General features: G+C 58.9%; 3 protein-coding genes across 3 annotated transcripts in view; 2 read left to right on the forward strand and 1 right to left on the reverse strand.

The window, feature by feature from the left end:
- Positions 1-19,598, reverse strand: part of SOX15 (SRY-box transcription factor 15) — a 137,819-nt gene that overhangs the window by 83,104 nt on the left and 35,117 nt on the right.
- CD68 (CD68 molecule) overlaps positions 1-19,598 on the forward strand; it is a 49,909-nt gene that overhangs the window by 10,882 nt on the left and 19,429 nt on the right. Inside the window, exon 1 of one of the 2 annotated variants that reach the window (XM_050933317.1) lies at positions 10,653-10,670. The exons of the other annotated variant lie outside the window; for it this stretch is intronic. The gene's annotated coding sequence lies outside the window, so the exon portion shown is untranslated. Of the gene's footprint in view, positions 1-10,652; positions 10,671-19,598 lie in introns of those variants that run through there. 2 annotated transcript variants of the gene reach the window in all.
- On the forward strand, positions 2,312-13,775 carry SENP3 (SUMO specific peptidase 3). Its single transcript, XM_050933284.1, has 11 exons — positions 2,312-2,407; positions 8,017-8,882; positions 8,973-9,215; positions 9,808-9,919; positions 10,246-10,393; positions 10,758-10,805; positions 11,171-11,248; positions 11,835-11,972; positions 12,299-12,382; positions 12,560-12,610; positions 13,011-13,775. The coding sequence occupies exons 2-11, from the start codon at positions 8,030-8,032 to the stop codon at positions 13,119-13,121; spliced, it is 1,866 nt and encodes a 621-aa protein (XP_050789241.1). The 5' UTR covers positions 2,312-2,407; positions 8,017-8,029; the 3' UTR covers positions 13,122-13,775.

Raw genomic sequence — 19,598 nt, forward strand, 5'->3', positions numbered from 1 at the left:
TGATGGGAGGGGACTGGATTGTGGGCAGATCAGAGTCCTGTTAGCAAGGTGGAGATGGATGTCCAGCTATAGGGAAGAGGCTGGGTTGAAGATCCCTTCGTTAACCTCTGTAAAGGATTCTACCATGGAAGGGGTTGACGGCTCTAAAATGGTTTGACTGGTAGATCACAATGGCCATAGTGGGTCAGTCTGCTCAGCCCAGTGTCCTCTCTTCCAACGGGGGCCGGTGCCAGGTGCTTCCAAGGGAAGGAACCGAACAGAGGCTGGGCCATTGGAAAGTTGCCGTTGTCCAATCCCAGAGGTTCGGGGCCACCCGGAGCATGGGGTTGTCCCTCCGACCATCTTGGCTAACATGATGGACCTATCCTCCAGGAACATATCTAATTCTTTTTCTAACCCTGTTATCCTTTTGGCCTTCACAACATCCTTTGGTTTGGTTTTGAAGCTGCTGCTTACTAACCTGAGCAGGTGTCCCCCCGGTCCTCGGGTTATGTGAAAGGGGAAATAAATATACCTTCTCCACACCACGTATGATTTGATAGACCTCTATCATCTCCTTCCCAGCAGTCCTCTTTTCCAAGCTAAACAGTCCTGTCTTTTTAATCTCTCCTCGTACAGAAGCCATTCCATACTCCAGCCAGCACAGTCCCAGTATCGATCCTTGAGGGACCCTGCGGTTTACCGCTCTCCATTCTGAAAACTAACTGGTTATTCCTACCCGTTGTTCCCTATCTTTTATCCAGTTTTTGATCCAGGAGACGACCTTCCCTCTTATACCATGACTGCTTGCTTTGCTTAAGAGCCTTTAGTGAGGGACCTTGTCAAAAGCTTTCGGAAAGTCCAAGTTTGCTAGATGCACTATCCACGTGTTCGTTGACCCCCTGAAAGAATTCTAATAGATCAGTGAGGCGTGATTTCCCTTTCCAGCAGCTGCGTTGCCTCTTTCTCCAACAAATCCCGTCCACCGCCGTGGAAGGCCGAGTCCTCGCAGCAGTAGGTGGGGAAGCGGAGGCAGGGCAGCCCTCGTCTCCAAGCCTGGCTGCAGCTTGGCCATTGGGTTTTGTACGGGGTGTGGGGAGGTCCCAGAAGGGAGTCATCGGGTCACCCCTCTCAGCTGCCGCACGTGACAGCATGTGCTGCTGTTACGCTGTTAGAGGACGCGTCGAGGCACTGGGGTGGGGGGCTGCCTTGCCAGAAAAATGTTCAGGGCTCTGCCAGCCCCCCGTGACAGGAGGTGGCTTTGTGCCCCAACCCATCGTGTCAGGCGGCCTCCTGTCCCACAATGCCCCAGGGCCCATGGGGCGGCCTCCTGTCCCACAATGCCCTGGGGCATATGGGGCAACTGCCTGTGTCCCATGATGCACTGGGGCAACCGCCTGTGTCCCACAATGCGCTGGAGCATATGGCGCAACCACTTGTATCCCACAATGCCCTGGGGCACATGGGGTGGCCTCCTGTCCCACAATGCCCTGGGGTGATCATCTGTGTCCCACAATGCCCTGGGGTGGCCACCTGTCCCACAATGCCTTGGGGCACATGGGGCGATGCCTGTGTCCCATGATGCACTGGGGCAACCGCCTGTGTCCCACAATGCCCTGGGGCATATGGAGCAACCGCCTGTGTCCCACAATGCCCTGGGGTGGCCGCCTGTCCCACAATGCCCTGGGGCACATGGGGCGATGCCTGTGTCCCATGATGCACTGGGGCAACCACCTGTGTCCCACAATGCCCTGGGGCACATAGGGCAATGCCTGTGTCCCATGATGCACTGGGGCAACCGCCTGTGTCCCACAATGCCCTGGGGTGGCCGCCTGTCCCACAATGCCCTGGGGCACATGGGGCGATGCCTGTGTCCCATGATGCACTGGGGCAACCGCCTGTGTCCCACAATGCCCTGGGGTGGCCGCCTGTCCCACAATGCCCTGGGGCACATGGGGCGATGCCTGTCTCCCATGATGCACTGGGGCAACCACCTGTGTCCCACAATGACCTGGGGCATATGGAGCAACCGCCTGTGTCCCACAATGCCCTGGGGTGGCCGCCTGTCCCACAATGCCCCGCGGCCTCACAGGCTCCCTCTCCCAGCCCCTCCCTCCCACGGGGAGGATCAGGCCCCGCCCCCTCCCTCTGCCTGACGCACGCCGTCGCCGTGACGTAAGAGCTCCAGGAGCGAGGCGTGGCCCCGCCCAAGAGCGGGAGGGGGCGGGGAGGCAGCGCGGTGACGCGAGGGACGTGCCGTGCGTCGGGGGGCGGGGCGGGCGGTGACGCGGCGCGCGCGGCCCCCTCCCCTTTTTTTTTCGGGCGCGCGGGTTGATGACGCCATTGGGCGGCGACGGCGGCTCCTGGGTCCGGGGAGGCGGCGGCGGCGCAGGGAGCCGGAGCGAGGCCCCGCTCTGCGGGGAGGGGGGTGAGTGACCGGCCTCGGCCCCGCCCCCCCGGGTCCGTCCGTCCCCCCCAGCCCCCACCCCCCCCCGGCCCTGTTCCCACCCGGGTCCGCTCCTGGCCCTGTTCTCACTGCGGTCCGCCGCCCCTCCCCCATAGCCCCCCCCCCCGGTCCTGTTCTCACTGCGGTCCGCAGCCCCTCCCCCATAGCCCCCCCCGGTCCTGTTCCCACCGCGGTCCGCAGCCCCTCCCCCATAGCGCCCCCCCCCACCCAGTCCTGTTCCCACCCGGGTCCGCTCCTGGCCCTGTTCTCACTGCGGTCCGCCGCCCCTCCCCCACACTCCCCGGTCCTGTTCTCACTGCGGTCCGCCGCCCCTCCCCCATACCCTCCCCCCCCCCCCCCCCCCCCCCGGTCCTGTTCTCACTGCGGTCCGCAGCCCCTCCCCCATAGCCCCCCCCCGGTCCTGTTCCCACCGCGGTCCGCCGCCCCTCCCCCATAGCGCCCCCCGTCCTGTTCCCACCGCGGTCCGCCGCCCCTCCCCCATAGCGCCCCCCGTCCTGTTCCCACCGCGGTCCGCCACCCCTCCCCCATACCTCCCGGTCCTGTTCTCACTGCGGTCCGCCGCCCCTCCCCCCGCCTGTCCCTCCCCGGGTCCGCTCTTCCCCCCACGGCCCCCGGACCCTGCTCCCACCTGGGTCCGCTCCCCTCGGATTTCCCTGCCCCAAGGCCCCCCCTGCTCCTGGGGGGGGTTAGAGGCTTTGTCTCCCCCCTTCCCCTTTGATCTTCTCCTGATGGGGGGGGTGATGGGATCTCAGGGCCGAGGCCCCCCTTTCCCCCCGCCCCGGCAGATTTGCCTGGAGTCTGAGACACTTTCCCCTCTGGCACCTCCCTTCCCCCTTCACACATACCCAGGCCCTGGGGGGCTTCAGTGGGATTGGCCGGGGTGGCCCCCAGAGCAGCCTCCCCCTTCTCTTCATAGCACACAGGACGGACAGGCTCCCCCGGTGCTGTGACAAGGGGAGGAGGAGGTGTGGGCCCCCCCACCCCCGGGTGCACCCCTTCCCCGGATCACCAGGGAGCCCGTCGCCGCCATCGGGGGCTTTCGCTCACGACACCCTGACGGGTTTGGACTCAGGCCCCCGACTTCCTCCCTAGGCTGTGTCTGAATCCAGCCGGCACCCAGGGGTGCGGCCAACGCTGCGGTGTGGGCTTAACTCGGGTTCGCTGACCTCCCCCTGCCCCTGAAAGCCCAGGCTTGACCCCTGAGTTCAAAACCAAGCTGCTGCCTCCCAGCCCAGCGTGGAGGAGGTGCTGAATCTTGCAGCGTAGACGTGCCCTGAGCTGCGTGGCCTTTCCCGTCCCCCCCATTGCTCCCTTCCCCCGTGGCAGGATCCCTCATTTCCCACACACACACACACACCAGGGGCTCTGTGTGCCCTCACTCTCCCCGCCCCCATACTGGGGTCCCTCAATCTCCCCCATGCCAGAGGCTCTGTGCGTCTCCAGTTTTCCTCCCGCAAGCCAGTGGTTCTGTGTGCACCCCGATTCCCTTCTTACCCCCATACCAGGGCACCCCATTCTCTCTCCGTTCCGCCTTTTCCCATGCCAGGGCCCCTAATCTCCCCCCATGCCCATGGCTCTGTGTGCCTCCCCCCACCCCATTGCCTCTTTCCTCCATGACAGGCAGGTCACATCTTTGCTGTGCCTACCTGGGGAAAGCTTCCTGAACAGGGACCCTCCTATTTCAGCAGCAGGTCGTGTCTACACTAGGCAAAGCGCTGCTGCTTTGGACGCGTCTTTTCTGGCAAAGCCCCACTTTATATGCTCCCGATTATCCAAAATGCCTGGGGACCCGAAATTTATTTGGGTAAGCGAGAGGGCAGGGAAATTGAATCAGTGGCCAGCGATGTCGTCTTCAGTCCTGCCCAGGGGTCTCTGCTTCATGATCTGAACCTCCGCGTTCTCCAAACCCCTTCTTTGGGTTATGCAGAGGTTCGGATGAAAGGGTTTTGGAGAAACGGGAGGATACCGTATATTAAAAACACCCTCTTGGAGTGAAACAAGCTATACTGGTAATAGTAGGTCGTAGCATAGTGTGACACAGTTATGTTCGTAGAAAAGTTTTTATACCAGCATAGCTTTCAGCTTGTTAGATTTAAGGCCCAAAGGAACTTAAGAGTCTAACCCAGTATATCCCCATTAAATGTTACCTGCTAGCTTGTGTTGGAGTATGGACCGTCTTCCGGGAAGGCATCTGGTCTGGCTTGGAAGAGTTCAATCGATGGAAAATCCACCGTGGGGGAGTTTTGTTCCAATGGCGACTCCCCCCTCACTGTTATGGATTGGCTCCATAGTAAAGGCCCCACCAAATTCATGGCCACGAAAAAAGCGTCACGGACCGTGAAGTCTGGTCTCCCCCTGTGAAATCTGGTCTCTTGTGGGTTTTTACCCTATACTCTATAGCAGGGGTAGGCAACCTATGGCGCGCATGCCGAAGGCAGCACGCGAGCTGATTTTCAGTGGCACTCATGCTGCCCGGGTCCTGGCCACCGGTCCGGGAGGCTCTGCATTTAAATTTAATTTTAAATGAAACTTCTTAAACTTTTAAAAACCTTATTTACGTTACATACAACAATAGTTTAGTTATAGATTATAGACTTAAAGAAAGAGACCTTCTAAAAACGTTAAAATGTATTACTGGCACGCGAAACCTTAAATCAGAGTGACTAAATGAAGACTCGTCCCCCCTACAATAACCTTGCAAACCCCCTTTTCCCCCCCCCCCGACTCCTTTTTGGGTCAGGACCCCCACAGTTCCAACACCGTGACACTTCAGATTTAACGAGCTGAAATCATTCAACTGATGATTTTTAACATCCCATGACCATGCAAATAGCCTGTGAATTTGGTATCAGAATTTGCCTGGCTTCAACTCCCAGCCTTTAAAATCTTGATCTGCCTTTCTCTGCTACGTGAAAGAATTTAGTCCCCGGAAGTTTCTCCCCGGGTCTGTAATCAAGTGATCTTCTAAAAAGAATCTTCTTCGAAAGGAGTTCAATAAGAGGGGAGATGCTAAAAGTCCATAAAACAATTAGACTCGGCACGATTAAGTAAAAGTCGATTTCGCTGTACATATGCAAACTGATGAGAAAATATTTTCATCGGGGATTGCTGAAATTTACAGCTAGGCGAAGGAAGAAAATCCTGCTTGACAGCTAGAATTCGACAAAGCCAATATCTTTAAATCGGGTTTGACGTGTGCTGTTGACAATCCGTGTTTTAAATGGTTGTAAGTCCTTCTTTTTTTGGACCTCGACACTTACTGTCATCAAATTATTGCCCAGCTGTGAAAATTTGAAATGGATTAAAAAAAAAATTTTTTTTTTTAAAACGTAACCCATCGTTTTGCACAACTGTGAAAATGTAAATGGCTAAAACTCATGGGAAAGGCTGAAAAATAAACATCGATATTATCCATCAGAATTATAAAAAAAGAAAATCACCTTCTGCTACGCCTAAACATATTGGGATAACGAAGACATATTGGGAACTTTTGTTGTGTCTGTCTTGAGACAAGAGCAAGGGGACAATCCCTGAAATGAATTTCCTTTGATCAGGTTTGCATTCACCACCTTTTCATTTGCACATCTTGTCTAACCCTGGTTAACCGGTGGAACTCTCTGCTTCAGGCCAACAGTGTAACCAGATTCAAAGAGGGATTGGCCATCTCTGTGGAAGTTAGGATAGTGAATGCGAACGAGTTTTGCAAGGGCAGTTAAACCTACTTCATGCTTCAGGATTTAAGCCAATCTAATTATCAGCGATCGAGACGAGACTTTTGTAGAGGATCGTTCATCCCCCATCTGTAGGGTATTTATGCTTTTGTTTGAAGTGTCTGAGGCTGGTCGGATCTGGTCTGTCGATTCCGGCACTGCACGGACACACAACAGAACCAGAAGGGACCCTCTTACACCATGGAGACTAGATTCCCCGCCGTATCGGGCAGCCCCTTCAGATAATCCTGTTCTTAAACTGCTGAAGCTCTGTCTTCAGACCCCCTCCTCTGAATTCCCAGCCTCCGATCTTGATTTAAACGTTGTCGTGGTGGATTGTCTGTCACTGACCCTTGGTCAGTTGGGCCATCGTTTAATTATTCTTATAAGAACGGCCATACTAGGTCAGACAAAAGGTCCATCTGGCCCACTATCCTGTCTTCCAACGGGGGCCAATGCCACGTGCCCCACGTACAGAACAGGGAATCGTCAAGTGATCCACCCCCTTTCGCCCATTCCAAGCTTCTGGCAAACCGAGGCTAGGGACACCCTTCTGGCTAATAGCCATTGATGGACCTCTCCTCCGTGAACTTCCTCTAGTTCTTTTTTGAACCCTGTTATAGTCTTGGCCTTCACAACATCCCCTGGCGAGGAGTTCCACAGGTTAACAGTGTGTCAGGTGAGGAAATATGTCCTTTGGTTTGTTTGAAACCTGCTGCCTATTGGTTGCATTTGGTGACCCCCTAGTCCTTGTGTTAGGAGAAGGAGTAAACAACACTCCCTTATTTACTTTCTCCACATCAGTCATGCTTGTGGAGACCTCAATCACATCCCCCCTGTTGTCGTCTCTTTTCCAAGCAGAAGGCCTCTTTCCCCCTCTGAATGTCTCTCGCGTCATCTTCCAGCCATTGGATCATGTTAGACTTTTCTCTGCCAGATGGAAGAGCCCGTTATGCAGTATTTGTCCCCCCAGGTAGATAGAATATCAGGGTTGGAAGGGACCTCAGGAGGGATCTAGTCCAATCCCCTGCTCAAAGCAGGACCCACCCCAACTATATCATCCCAGCCAGGGCTGTGTCCTTAAAAACATCTAAGAATGGAGGTTCCGCCACCTCCCTAGGGAACCCATTCCCGTGCCTCACCACCCTCATCCTTAAGTTGTGGGCACCACAATGGGATGCAGGATTCAGAGAGACCCACACATTGTGATTTTAATATAGAGACAAGTGGGGGGTGAGAGAATTTTTCGCCAGCGGAAATTGGTCCAATAAGAGACGGGATTTTGAGCGTACACCCGGACGCTCGTTGGGTTCCCAAGAGCTCCTCTCTGTCACCGATAGGTGTGTGACCTCCTCCAGCTCGTCTCTCTCATATCCTAGGAGTGACACAGCTACAAACGGTGACGGAAGAAACGGGGAGGCTCCCAAATTGGTCCAGGATTGATGGATTCCCCGTCCAGGAGCAAAACAAATTTGACCAAACCGGCCTTAAACTGATTCAAGGGGGTCCATGATGGTAGCACCTAGGAATTCAAACTGGGCGGACGCTTATGCTGAGTGCGACACAGGCCCCGTCTGACTGGGATTGGGGTCCCCCTGGCATCGAGGTACCCCCCCCAGTCACACGGTCTGGGCAGATCCTGACCGGAGTTCCCCCATTGTGCCAGGTCCCAGCTGAGATCAAGAGTCCCCTGTTACGCTGACAGTTATTTTCTCCCATTCTGGGCTGTATTGTCACCCATCCTCCCTCGGTTCCCAGCAGAGTGGGGGAAACTGAGGCACGGGAAGGGGGTGGTGCAGTGAGTCGAGGGTCTCCCTGGCATCTGGAGCCGCCCTGACCTGTGTCCCCCGCTCCCTGCAGGCACGTCGGAGCCATGAAGGAAACCATCCAGGCCAGGAAGCTGTGGGGCCCTGGCCTCCGTGAGGCCCACAAGCGGGAGAGGCTGCGCCTGGCGTCCCAGGACTGGGAGGAACTCACCCCCCCGGCCCCCAAGCATGGCGGCTGCTTCGAAGGCAGGCGCCGGCTGGCCTACACCAAAGAGCAACCCCCGGGCTTCGCGAGCGAGGAGGAAGGCCCCGCCGGCGACTGGGACTTGCCTCGCGTCTCGGGCTGGGCCCGGAGCAAAACCGCCGGGGAGAAGGTGGCCAGGAGCGGCGGCCCAGACTGGCCTTTCGCCGGCGGGGTCGAGGGGCGGCCGCCGCTCTCGGGGGCCACCAGGCGGCGCTGCCAGCTGCGGCGGCGCCAGCGGGCCCGGCGGGCTCTCCGCATGCTGCTGTACTCCAAATGCTCCTCCTTGGCCTTCCCCTGGAAGCTGTGGGGCAAGCTGGCCTGCCGGGGGCGCCGGCGGGGCAGCGCCAAGCAGTCTCGCTCCTCCCTCTCGCCCGGCTCCCAGCCCGACGACGACCTGAAAGGCTGCCCCCTGGAGGAGGAGGAGGACTGCCAGGGCGGGGCCAAGCCGGGGCCCTGCCCCTTGCGCTTCCGGCCCCGCCCCTCACCCCAATTGGACTACCACCTGGGCGGCGCCTTTGCCCCCTCGCCCCCCCGGCTCAGCCTGCTGGGGGCGCTGACGGGCGAGGCGCCCGGCTCCTCCTCGTACCCGCAGTACGCCCAGCTGCAGCGGGCGGACGGCGCCATGGAGGTGGGAGGGGAGGACGGCGCCCGGCTCCTGGCAGAGCGGTCCTCCCCCGGGAGCAGGAGAGAGGCGGCAACGCTGGACGGGGACCCAGGTAAGCAGGAGGGGGGGCCCATAGGGAACCCCTTCCTCCGTCCCCCCCCTCCGCCAGCGTAATGACCCCCGTGTCTCCTCTCCCGCCCAGGCCCCACGGGCCCCTTGCCCAACGGCTTCGCCTCCCTGGACGGCGACCTCGGCGGCCTGGCCACCACCTCCTCGGACCCCAGCATCGTCATCAGCAACGTGTGCAGCATCGGCGCGGCCCACGCGGTCGAGGAGTTCTTCCGGGCCAAGGACGGGCCCGGCGCTCCCCAGCGAGAGGCACCCCCCGGGGAGAAGGCGGCGCAACACAGTCCCCTGCGGGAGGAACACGTCACTTGCGTGCAAAGTATGGCGCTAGGGTGTGGGTGTCCCCCCCATAAAGGGGAAGGGAGAAGGTAGGGGAGGGGCTAGTGTAGGAAGCCGCCATGCCAAAACAGGTGTAGCTTTGACCTCCCGCCACAAGGTGTCAGGCTTCGTTCAGCAGCCTTGGGGGAGTGTGAAAGGGAGGGATTAGGACAGGACGCAGCCATGCCCCCCCACGTGCGGCTGGGCAGTGCCGCTTTCTGGCTTCCTCCCCTTTCACTACCCTCAGTGCTTCCCTGCTTAGCTAAGACCCAGAGATAACCAGGCGTCATCGCTAGGTCTCAGAGTTAACATCCCACTTGGCTCATCCAGGGGACACGACGCACCCGGGGTTTCAGGCTGCCTGCCAACTCAGGCAGACAGCCTGCCCTGCGGGAGGGGTGTTGATGAGGATCAGCGATGGAAACCCCATTGCTTTTCGTATGCAAGCTAAGACGAATCACAGTCTCTGAGCAAAGCATCTATGTATAACCAGCCGCCCCACCCCAGAGTTAGCTGCATCTCAGCCCCTCACACTGTCACTTCAGCTGTTCTATCCAGCTGCTCTCGCTCTTCTTCCCCACCCCGCCCCCCAGGTATTCTGGATGAGTTCCTTCAGGCCTACGGCAGCCTGATCCCCGTCAGCACGGACGAGGTGGTGGAGAAGCTAGAAGACATTTTCCAGCAAGAGTTTTCCACACCACAGAGGTACCTGGGAGGGGTTAGAGCAGGGTGGGGGAGGGCTGGGGGCAAGGACTCCTGGGTTCTCTCCCCGGCTCAGGGAGGGGAGTGGGGGCTGGTGGGTTAGAGCAGGGGGGCGCTGGGAGGTGGGACTCCTGGGTTCTCTCCCCGGCTCTGGGAAGGGAGTGGGGGCTGGTGGGTTAGAACAGAGGAGGCTGGGAGCCAGGACTCCTGGGTTCTTTCCCTGGCTCTGGGAGGAGAATAGGGGCTGGTGGGTTAGAGCGGGGGTGCTGGGAGCCAGGACTCCTGGGTTCCATTCCTGGGCCTGCCTCACTCCCCGCCCCTCCGTGCAGGAAAGGCACAGTGCAGCAGCTGATCCAGTCCTACCAGCGCATGCCAGGCAACGCCATGGTGAGGGGCTTCCGGGTGAATTACAAGCGCCACGTGCTGACCATGGACGACCTGCAGACGCTTTACGGCCCCAACTGGCTCAATGACCAGGTGGGGCGCTCAGCAAGGCCACTGGGGGGCTTGGGGGCCAGTACTATCTCAGTGCCGGGCGAGGGGTCCCTAGATAACCGGCCGCCCCACCCCAGAGGTGGCTGCATCTCAGTGCGGGGCGAGGGGTCCCCGGGTAATGAGTCGCCCCGCCCCAGAGGTGGCTGCATCTCAGTGCAGGGCGAGGGGTCCCCGGGTAACCAGCCGCCCCGCCCCAGAGGTGGCTGCATCTCAGTGCAGGGCGAGGGGTCCCCGGGTAACCGGCCGCCCCACCCCAGAGGTGGCTGCATCTCAGCGCCGGGTGAGAGGTCCAGAGGGGGGTGTGGTGCCCCTAACCCTCTGTCCTCTCTCACTGTTGCGTGTGCAGGTCATGAACATGTATGGGGACCTCGTCATGGATACGGTGCCAGACAAGGTGAGAGCCCGTTACCTTTACTTTCGTGATGGCGAGGTGTCATTCTAGGGAACCGCTACTAGGACGGATCCCTCCCTCCAGACCCCCAGCCCTACTCGGTAACTTCCACTGGTATAAATCAGTCCTGCCCCACCACTTCAGCAGAGACTCGAGATGAGTCAGAGAACCCCCGGCTCTGGGAGGGGACTGCGACCTGGTGGTTAGAGCAGGGGGGGCCGGGAGCCAGGACTCCTGGGTTCTCTCCTTGGCTCTGGAAGTGGAGTGGGGGCTGGTGGGTAGAGCCATGGGGCTGGAGCAACCCGGCCTGGTGGAAGGACCCGGCCCGAGGCTGTTGGTATCTAAACGGAGGCTCCTTCATCCCCCAGGTCCATTTCTTCAACAGTTTTTTCTATGATAAGCTACGAACCAAGGGGTACGAGGGGGTGAAACGCTGGACCAAAAATGTGAGTGTGTCGGGGAGGTGCAGGGCTGGCCACACGGCGGCACTAGGGGGCGCGGTGGGGCAGGGGGCAGCAGGGTGCGCTCTCCCCTGGCATTGGGCTGGCCCCAGGACGGCACTAGGGGGCGCTGTGGGGCAGGGAGCGGGGTTGGGGCCTCAGCAGGGGGCGCTCTCCCCTAGCAGGCGGTGCTGGCCCCAGAGTGGCGCTAGGGGGTGCTGTGGGGCAGGGAGCTGAGCGGGGAGCTCAGCAGGGGGCACTTTCCCCTGGCAGGCAGGGCTGGCCCCAGGGCGGCACTAGGGGGCGCTGGGGAGCAGGGCAGGGGGCTCAGCAGGGGGCGCTCTCCCCTGGCAGGCAGGGCTGGCCCCAGAGTGGCGCTGGGGGAGCTGTGGGGCAGGAAGCGGGGCAGGGGCTCAGCAGGGGGCGCTCCCCCTGGCAGGCAGGGATGGCCCCAGGGCAGCACTAGGGGGCAGTGTGGGGCAGGGAGCTGGGCAGAGGCAGCAAGGCCCGGCAGGTGGGGCTGGCGCTAGGGGGCGCTGTGGGGCAGGGAGGAGGTGGCCGGCTGGCTCAGTGCGTGTGGCGCCCCCTGCAGGTGGACATCTTCAACAAGGACCTGCTGCTCATCCCCATCCACCTGGAGGTGCACTGGTCCCTCGTCTCTGTGGACGTGAAGCAGAAGAGCATCACGTACTTCGACTCGCAGCGAACACTCAACCGCCGCTGCCCCAAGGTAACCGGGCAAGGGGACGGGGAGTGGGGCAGGGGCTTGTGCCCTCTAGGGGGCGCCGGCTCCCACCCGGCCCCAGGCCAGGGACTGGCTGGCTCAGGGGGGCAGGGAATGGGGCAGGGGCTTGTGCCCTCTAGGGGGCGCCGGCTCCCACCCGGCCCCAGGGCAGGGACTGGCTGGCTCCGGGGGACGGGGAATGGGGCAGGGGCCTGTCCCCTCTAGGGGGTGCTGGCTCCCATCACACCCTGAACTCCTACCAGTCCTGTCATGGAGCCCCTTCCCCCCCTTGAGTCACCCCCTTTATGCTCCTTCTGCCCCCCCTCCCCCAGCACATCTGTAGGTACCTCCAGGCTGAAGCAGACAAGAAGGATCGGCCGGACTTCAGAGATGGCTGGAGGGGCTCCTTTAAGATGGTGAGTCAGGACTCCTGGGTTCTCTCCCCGGCTCTGGGAGGGGTGTGGGGGCTGGTGGGCTAGAGCAGGGGGGGCAGGGTTCCTGAGCCAATGGCAGAGCTCTGTTCTCATGCTGGAGGGGACGGAGGGGGGGGGTGTTTGCTGGACCTGGCTGACCCTCCTCTCCCCTCTCCCCAGAACGTGGCCAGGCAGAACAACGACAGCGACTGTGGGGCCTTCGTCCTGCAGGTGAGCGGCAGCTGGGGCTGGGAAGGAGCCGGGGGGAGCACTGCCCCCCCTCCGCCTATATCCCTGATCTCCCCCTGTGCGCAGTGACAGCCCCCCCAAACCTGCCATCCCCACCCATAGCGGAGGCTGCAGGGATGCCGTTAGTATCTTCCCCTCACTGCAACCCCGCTGGTGATGGGCCAGGAACTGGGCTGAGACCTGACAATCTCCCCTCACGAAGACTGGGGCCAGATGGGAGCTGGCGCCCCCTAGAGGGGACAGGCCCCTGCCCCATTCCCCGCCCCCCTGAGCCAGCCAGTCCCCGCCCTGGGGCTGGGTGGGAGCTGATGCCCCCTAGAGGTGGAAGCTTTTCTCTCTGCCCCTGGGTAACTCTGCTTCTCCCGCCCGCCTCCCCCACTAGTACTGCAAGTTCCTGGCCCTGGGCCGGGCGTTCACCTTCACCCAGCAGGACATGCCGAAGCTACGACGCCAGATGTACAAGGAGCTTTGCCACTGCAAACTCAGCGTGTGAGTCGCCCACCCACACGCCCACCTCTTCCCTTCCGGCTGGGGCCCACGCGGACACCGCCTCCTCCCCCCCAGCTCTTGGGGGTGGGGGGGCGCACCCCGAACCCCGGAAGGACGGGCCGCGGGAAGGGGCATTAACTCTGTTGCATTGGAACTGTTCAAGCCAGGGTGAGGGAAGCAGCTAATCCCAGCTCCCCCTGCCAACCAGACTTTTGGGGGACTTTTTTTACTTTGGGGGGGCCTCCCCCTTTCCCCCTGGTTCTATATTATTTTTTTCATATTTAAACCCAGTTTCCCTTGTTACATTTTGGGGCGGGTGGGGGTGGGCGGCTCATGGTAAATACACCCCCTACCCCTGAATTTTGGGGACACATCGGCTTTGGGGCAGAGGGGTGTCACTACGGGGGGGAGGAGGGAGGAGCCATTTCTTCCCGGGGAAGGGGGGCGGCGGGGAGATGAGTTTGGAATCTCTACCCCCACCTTTTCTTCTCCCCGGGGGTTATTTGTGTTAGTGAAGTTGTATGTTGGGGGGCGGGGGGGGATGACAAGTTTATACACTGGGCTGTGAAATGAGAAACAAGCATTTTTTTTTTTTATATATATATATATAATGCGGCAGCGAATTGTTCTGGGCAATAAACTTCCTTTCTTTGGAGAATCCTCTGGGTTTGAAATGTGGGTCGTGCGGGGAAGGGGTGTCCTTTCCCCCCCGGGTCACCCCCTTGAAGCGGAGTGAATTTTCTCCCCGTGTTGGCTGTTGGAGGAAGAATGTCCGCTGGGGGGAGGGGCAGGGCACCAGGGTGGGGAATGGGACACCATTTTGGGCCAGGTGCTGCACAGACACGCCGCCTCCCAGAACGAGATCGGGGTCCCCCATTGCGTCAGGTGCCACGCAGACACCCACCCCCTGCGAGACTGGGGTGCCCATGTTGCTGAGCACAGCACGGACCCCTACCCCCTGAAACCACGAAGGAAAACGAATCCAATCCAAGGCCGCGTCGAACTTCTTCAGAGTTCTAAACAACTAACAAACTCCGCCGAGGGCCGGGACTCGGTGGCCGTGGGGGATTTCGACGATCGCGCCGTCTGTCGGGAAAATAATGTGGCAGGGGACGGCTGATCGGACCAATTCTTGGACTGCCCTGGAGCCAGTTTTTTCGTTCCGAAGGTGGAGAAAGCAACTCGGGGCTGATTTTAACCAACGGGGAGGAGCAGTCTGAGAATTTGAAGGTGGAAGAAGAGATCGAGTTGGTGATTCTAAGGAAGGGTAGGATGGAAGACCGCATATTGAAGACAATGGATTTCAAGGCGGCAAACTTCAGCGAACTCAAGAAGGCGGAAGGTAAGATCCTGCGGGAAGCAAGTTCAGGTTCGAGAGAGTTGGCAGTTTTTTGGAGATGTTATGATGGGCACAAAAGCAAACTGTTGTAGCAGTATGGCAGGTGACCACCCTGGCTTAACTGGGAGATCTTCAAGGATTCGAAACACGAGATTAGAAACTAGGTGAAATGATGAAGGATGAATATAAACAACTATCTAAGGACAAAAGTAGGCCCAAAACGAGATCAAACGAGCTAGAGCCATAAAGGGTAATGAGGAAACATTCGGCAAATCCATTTGAAGCAAGAGGAAGACCAAGGAGGGGGTAGGCCCGTTACTCAACAAGGAGAGAGAAATGGTAACCGAAAATGTTGAAATGACGGAAGGGCTAAATGACTTTTTGTTTGTTTTCTTTTCACCAAAAAGTTCCACGGTGATTGGACGTCCCACGTGGCGAACACAGGGTAGGAGCAGAGGCTAGAATAGGGAAAGAACAACTTAAAAATGACTCACGGTGTTAGGTGTCTTCACGTCATCAAGGGCCTGATGAAATCATACAATATCCGGGTTGGAAGGGACCTCAGGACGGATCTAGTCCAACCCCCTGCTCAAAGCAGGGCCCACCCCAACTCAATCATCCCAGCCAGGGCTTTGTCAAACCTGACCTTAGAAACCTCTAAGGATGGAGATCCCACCACCTCCCTAGGGAACCCATTCCAGTGCTTCACCACCCGCCTAGTGAAATAGTGTTTCCTAATATCCAACCTAGACCTCCCCCCCTGCAACTTGAGACCATTACTCCTTGTTCTGTCATCTGCCACCACCGAGAACAGTCCAGACCCATCCTCTTTGGAACCCCCCTTCAGGTAATTGAAGGCAGCTATCAAATCCCCCCTCACTCTTCTGCAGACTAAATAACGCCAGTTCCCTCAGCCTCTCCTCATAGGTCATGTGCTCCAGCCTCCTGATCATTTTTGCTACCCTCCGCTGGACTCTCTCCAATTTGTCCACATCCCTTCTGTAGTGGGGGCCCAAAACTGGATGCAATACTGCAGGTGTGACCTCAGCAGTGCCGAACAGAGGGGAATAATCACTTCCCTCAAGCTGCTGGCAGCGCTCCTAACACAGCCCAATATGTCGTTAGCCTTCTTGGCAACAAGGGCACCCTGCTGATTCATATCCAGCTTCTCGTCCACTGTAACCCCCAGGTCCTTTTCTGCAGAACTGCCACTTAGCCAGTTGGTCCCCAGCCTGTGGCGGTGCTTGGGATTCTTCTGTCCTAAGGGCAGGACTCTGCACTTGTCCTTGTTGAACCTCATCAGGTTTCTTTTGGCCCAATCCTCCAATTTGTCTAGGTCACTCTGGACCCTGTCCCGATCCTCCAGCGTATCTAACTCTGCCTGCAGCTTAGTGTCAGCCACGAACTTGCTGAAGGAGCAATTAATCCCATCATCCAGATCGTTAATGAAGATATTGAACAAAACTGGCCCCAGGACCGACCCCTGGGGCACTCGGCTTGATACCGGCTGCCAGCTAGACATGGAGCCGTTGATCATTAGCCGTTGAGCCCGACGATCTAACCAGCTTTCTATCCACCTTTATAGTCCATTCATCCAGCCCGTACTTCTTTAACTTGCTGGCAAGAATATTGTGCGAGAGATCAAGATATATCACATCCACAGAGCCAGTTTTCCCGTCATAGAGGCAGTCGGATTGGTCAGGCATGACTTGCCCTTGGTGAATCCATGTTGACTATTCCTGATCCCTTTCCTCTCCGCCAGGTGCTTCAAAATGGATTCCTTGAGGACCTGCTCCATGATTTTTCCAGGGACTGAGGTGAGGTTGTAGTTCCCTGGATCCGCCTTCTTTAAAGATGGGCACTACATTTGCCTTTTTCCAATCATCCTGGACCTCGCCCGATCGCCGTGAGTTTTCAAAGATAACGACCAACGGCTCTGTCATCACATCTGCCAACTCCCTCCGCACCCTTGGATGTGTTTGATCCAGACCCATGGACTTGTGCAAGTCCAGCTTTTCTAAATAGTCCTTAACCTGGTCTTTCACCACTGAGGGCTGCTCACCTCCTCCCCATACTGTGCTGCCCAGTGCAGCAGTCGGGGAACTCACCTTGTCTGGGAAGACCGAGGCAAAAAGAGCATTGAGTTCTTCAGCTTTTTCCACATCGTGTGTCACTAGGTTGCCTCCCCCATTCAGTAAGGGTCCCACACTTGCCCTGACACTCTTCTTGTTGCTAATGTAAGTCCATCTGAGACCACTCAAGGAGCTGACTGAGGAGATAGCTGGCCTTTTGGATCTTCAAAAAGTCCTGGAAGACGGGAGCGATTCCAGAGGACCAATCTAGGGACTACACAGGGAATTAAAGACCAGCCAATGTAACTTCAGTACCCGGAAAGATAACAGAGCAAAGAGTTAATTTGCCAACACCTAGCAGATGATAAAGTGATCAGTAATGGTCAGCATGGAGTTAGAGGTTTTTAAGGTCAGGCTTGACAAAGCCCTGGCTGGGATGATTTAGTTGGGGTTAGTCCTGCTTTGAGCAGGGGGTTGGACTAGATACCTCCTGAGGTCCCTTCCACCTCTGATAGTTTATTATTCTGATTTGTCAAGAACCAATCGCAGCAAAGCAACCTGATGACTTTCTTTGACAGGGTAACAAGCCTTGTGGACGAGGGTGGAGGCGGTAGACGGGGTCTATCTTGACATTAGTAAGACTTTTTGATACTTGCTCACGTGACCGCATAAAGAAGGGAAATGCAGCCTCGCCGGAGCTGCTGTGACGTGGGCGCAGAAGCGGTTGGAAAACCGTTTCCAGAGAGGAGGTATCAGCAGTTCACAGTCATGTTGGAAGGATCTAACGAGCGGGGTCCTGCAGGGATCAGTGCTGGGTTCAGTATCTTCACCAATGAGTTAGATAATGGCGTAGAGAGAACACTTCTCGTTTGCAGCCACCACGCAAGCTGGGAGGGGTTGCAAGTGCTTTGGAGGATGGGCTTAAAATTCAGAACGAGGCGGAGAAATGGTCTGAAGGAAAGAGGATGAACCTCAACCAGGACCGATGCAGAGCACCCCACTTCGTAAGGAATAATCAGTTACACAAAATGGGCACTGACTGCCTAGGCAGGCGTGCTGCAGAAATATCTGTGGGTCCCCGCCCTGCTCTAACCATTAGCCCCTGCTCCCCTCCCAAAGCTAGGGAAAGAACCCAGGCATCCAGCGATTCAGCCCACTCTTCGTTTACCAGCCTCGCCCCGTTTGCAGCACCGCCGGGGTCACCTGTCAGCTAGACCCATGCCAGCACTACCGCCCTGGGCACTGAGCCGGAGGGCGGCTGGAGACGTCAGGCGGTTTTCGTGTCTCATGTAACATTTCAACGGCCCAGAACAGGCAATCCGAAAACAGCATCACCTCGCCCAAAGGGCCATGACGCAGCGGTTTTCACCCAAACGGGCCAGAAACGTCTAAACACAAATGCGCCGGCTTTGGAAATATTTCACCCAAGCGGTGATCCACTTTCCCAGACTTTTCTGCCTTGGCGTCCAGCAGACGCCGGGGGCCTCTGAGCACGTTTGGCCAGTGGGTGGCTGCCAACGCAGCTCCCGATTATAATCCATCCATAGACTCACCCCGGCCGGAGCTGGAGCGCTGAGGGTGGCCCACGGTAATCGGCCGGTGCCGAATCCACTGGCAAGCCAGGGCCCCAGTTTCTAACCCAGCTGGGGTGGGCAGCCATGTCTGTGGGGATACAGCAGGTGAACTGACGGCTTCCGGGATGGGGGGCTGGTGGCCGGGCCTCGCTTGTGTCGTTCTTCTCATCCATCAGCTCGGGGCCACACATTACCCAGAGCTGGTCCCTCCTTCCCACCCTGCCACAACGATGCCGCTGAGCCCAGGGGTTCTCCGTTAATGCTCGGGGAAGGGCAGCTCACTCCAGGGATTCAAAGACACAGGCCTAATTTATAAAGCCATGAGCCAGGGCGACTCCCCCGGCCTGAGGCTGTCGGGTCCTCTCTGCTGGGGGCCACTAACTGAGAGTCGCTGCTCGGTGAGCCGGTAACGGGAGCAGGATGAGAAACGCCAGCAGGCAGGTCACTGATCTCAACTCGATTTCCCTTTTCCCTGGGGGAGGACACACCAGGGGGCTGCTGGGAGCCGGATGCCACTGCAGGGCGAAGAGCTGAGAACGGGTGTGCTCAATGCATGCCCAGGGTGCCTGGCTCAGGGCCCACAATCCCAGAGCCCCGCATGCGCCTATGGCCCCGCCAGGCACCCTGCTCTCATCAGCCTCCCCTCCCCGCCCTGAGCTGAATAGGTTTGGGGCAGGGCCACAGCCCGAGACACACACATCCCCCCTCAACCCTGGACATCAGAGCCATCCAGCAACTGGGCCCAGGGCCAAGTTGGATGTGGGGGGTGTGACTAGTCTGACCAGGGTGGGGGAAGCTGTTGGAGGAGGGAAACAGGCGGGCAGAGGTGCCTCTGGAAACCCAGGGTGGGGAATGGGGGGCACGCTCTGGTCAGTCACAAGCTGGGGTGGGGTGGGGAACAGATGGGGGAGGCTCTCAGCAAAGCTGGCCCCAGCTGATAGGGGGGCCCTGGCTGGGGTGGGGCTGGTAGGAGGGGATCCCATGGGGGCAGGGCTGTGGCTGGGGGGATCCTGTGGCTGGGGGGTGCTGGTAGGAGGGGCTGTGGGGGGGCCCCGGGGGCTGGGGGGAGGGGATCGGGGGGGCTGCGGCTGGGGAGGGGCGGCTGGAGATCCGGGGGGTGGGGGCTGTGGCTCGGGGGGGGTGGTAAGAGGGAATGTGTGGGGGGATCGGGGGGGCTGTGGCTGGGGAGGGGCGGCTGGAGATCCGGGGGGTGGGGGCTGTGGCTCGGGGGGGTGGTAAGAGGGAATGTGGGGGGGGACCCAGGGGCTGGGGGGAGGGGATCGGGGGGGCTGTGGCTGGGGAGGGGCGGCTGGAGATCCGGGGGGTGGGGGCTGTGGCTCGGGGGGGTGGTAAGAGGGAATGTGGGGGGGGACCCAGGGGCTGGGGGGAGGGGATCGGGGGGGCTGTGGCTGGGGAGGGGCGGCTGGAGATCCGGGGGGTGGGGGCTGTGGCTCGGGGGGGTGGTAAGAGGGAATGTGGGGGGGGACCCAGGGGCT

Source organism: Gopherus flavomarginatus, chromosome 23 (genome assembly GCF_025201925.1).
Source record: "Gopherus flavomarginatus isolate rGopFla2 chromosome 23, rGopFla2.mat.asm, whole genome shotgun sequence".
Classification (NCBI taxonomy): Eukaryota; Metazoa; Chordata; order Testudines; family Testudinidae; genus Gopherus; species Gopherus flavomarginatus.

Excerpts from the sequence above, each read along its gene's own strand:
- SENP3 (XM_050933284.1), top strand. The coding sequence starts at position 8,030 with ATGAAGGAAACCATCCAGGCCAGGAAGCTGTGGGGCCCTGGCCTCCGT. Across the intron at positions 8,883-8,972 it reads AACGCTGGACGGGGACCCAG|GCCCCACGGGCCCCTTGCCC; the intron begins GTAAGCAGGAGG and ends TCTCCCGCCCAG. Across the intron at positions 11,249-11,834 it reads TGAAACGCTGGACCAAAAAT|GTGGACATCTTCAACAAGGA; the intron begins GTGAGTGTGTCG and ends CGCCCCCTGCAG.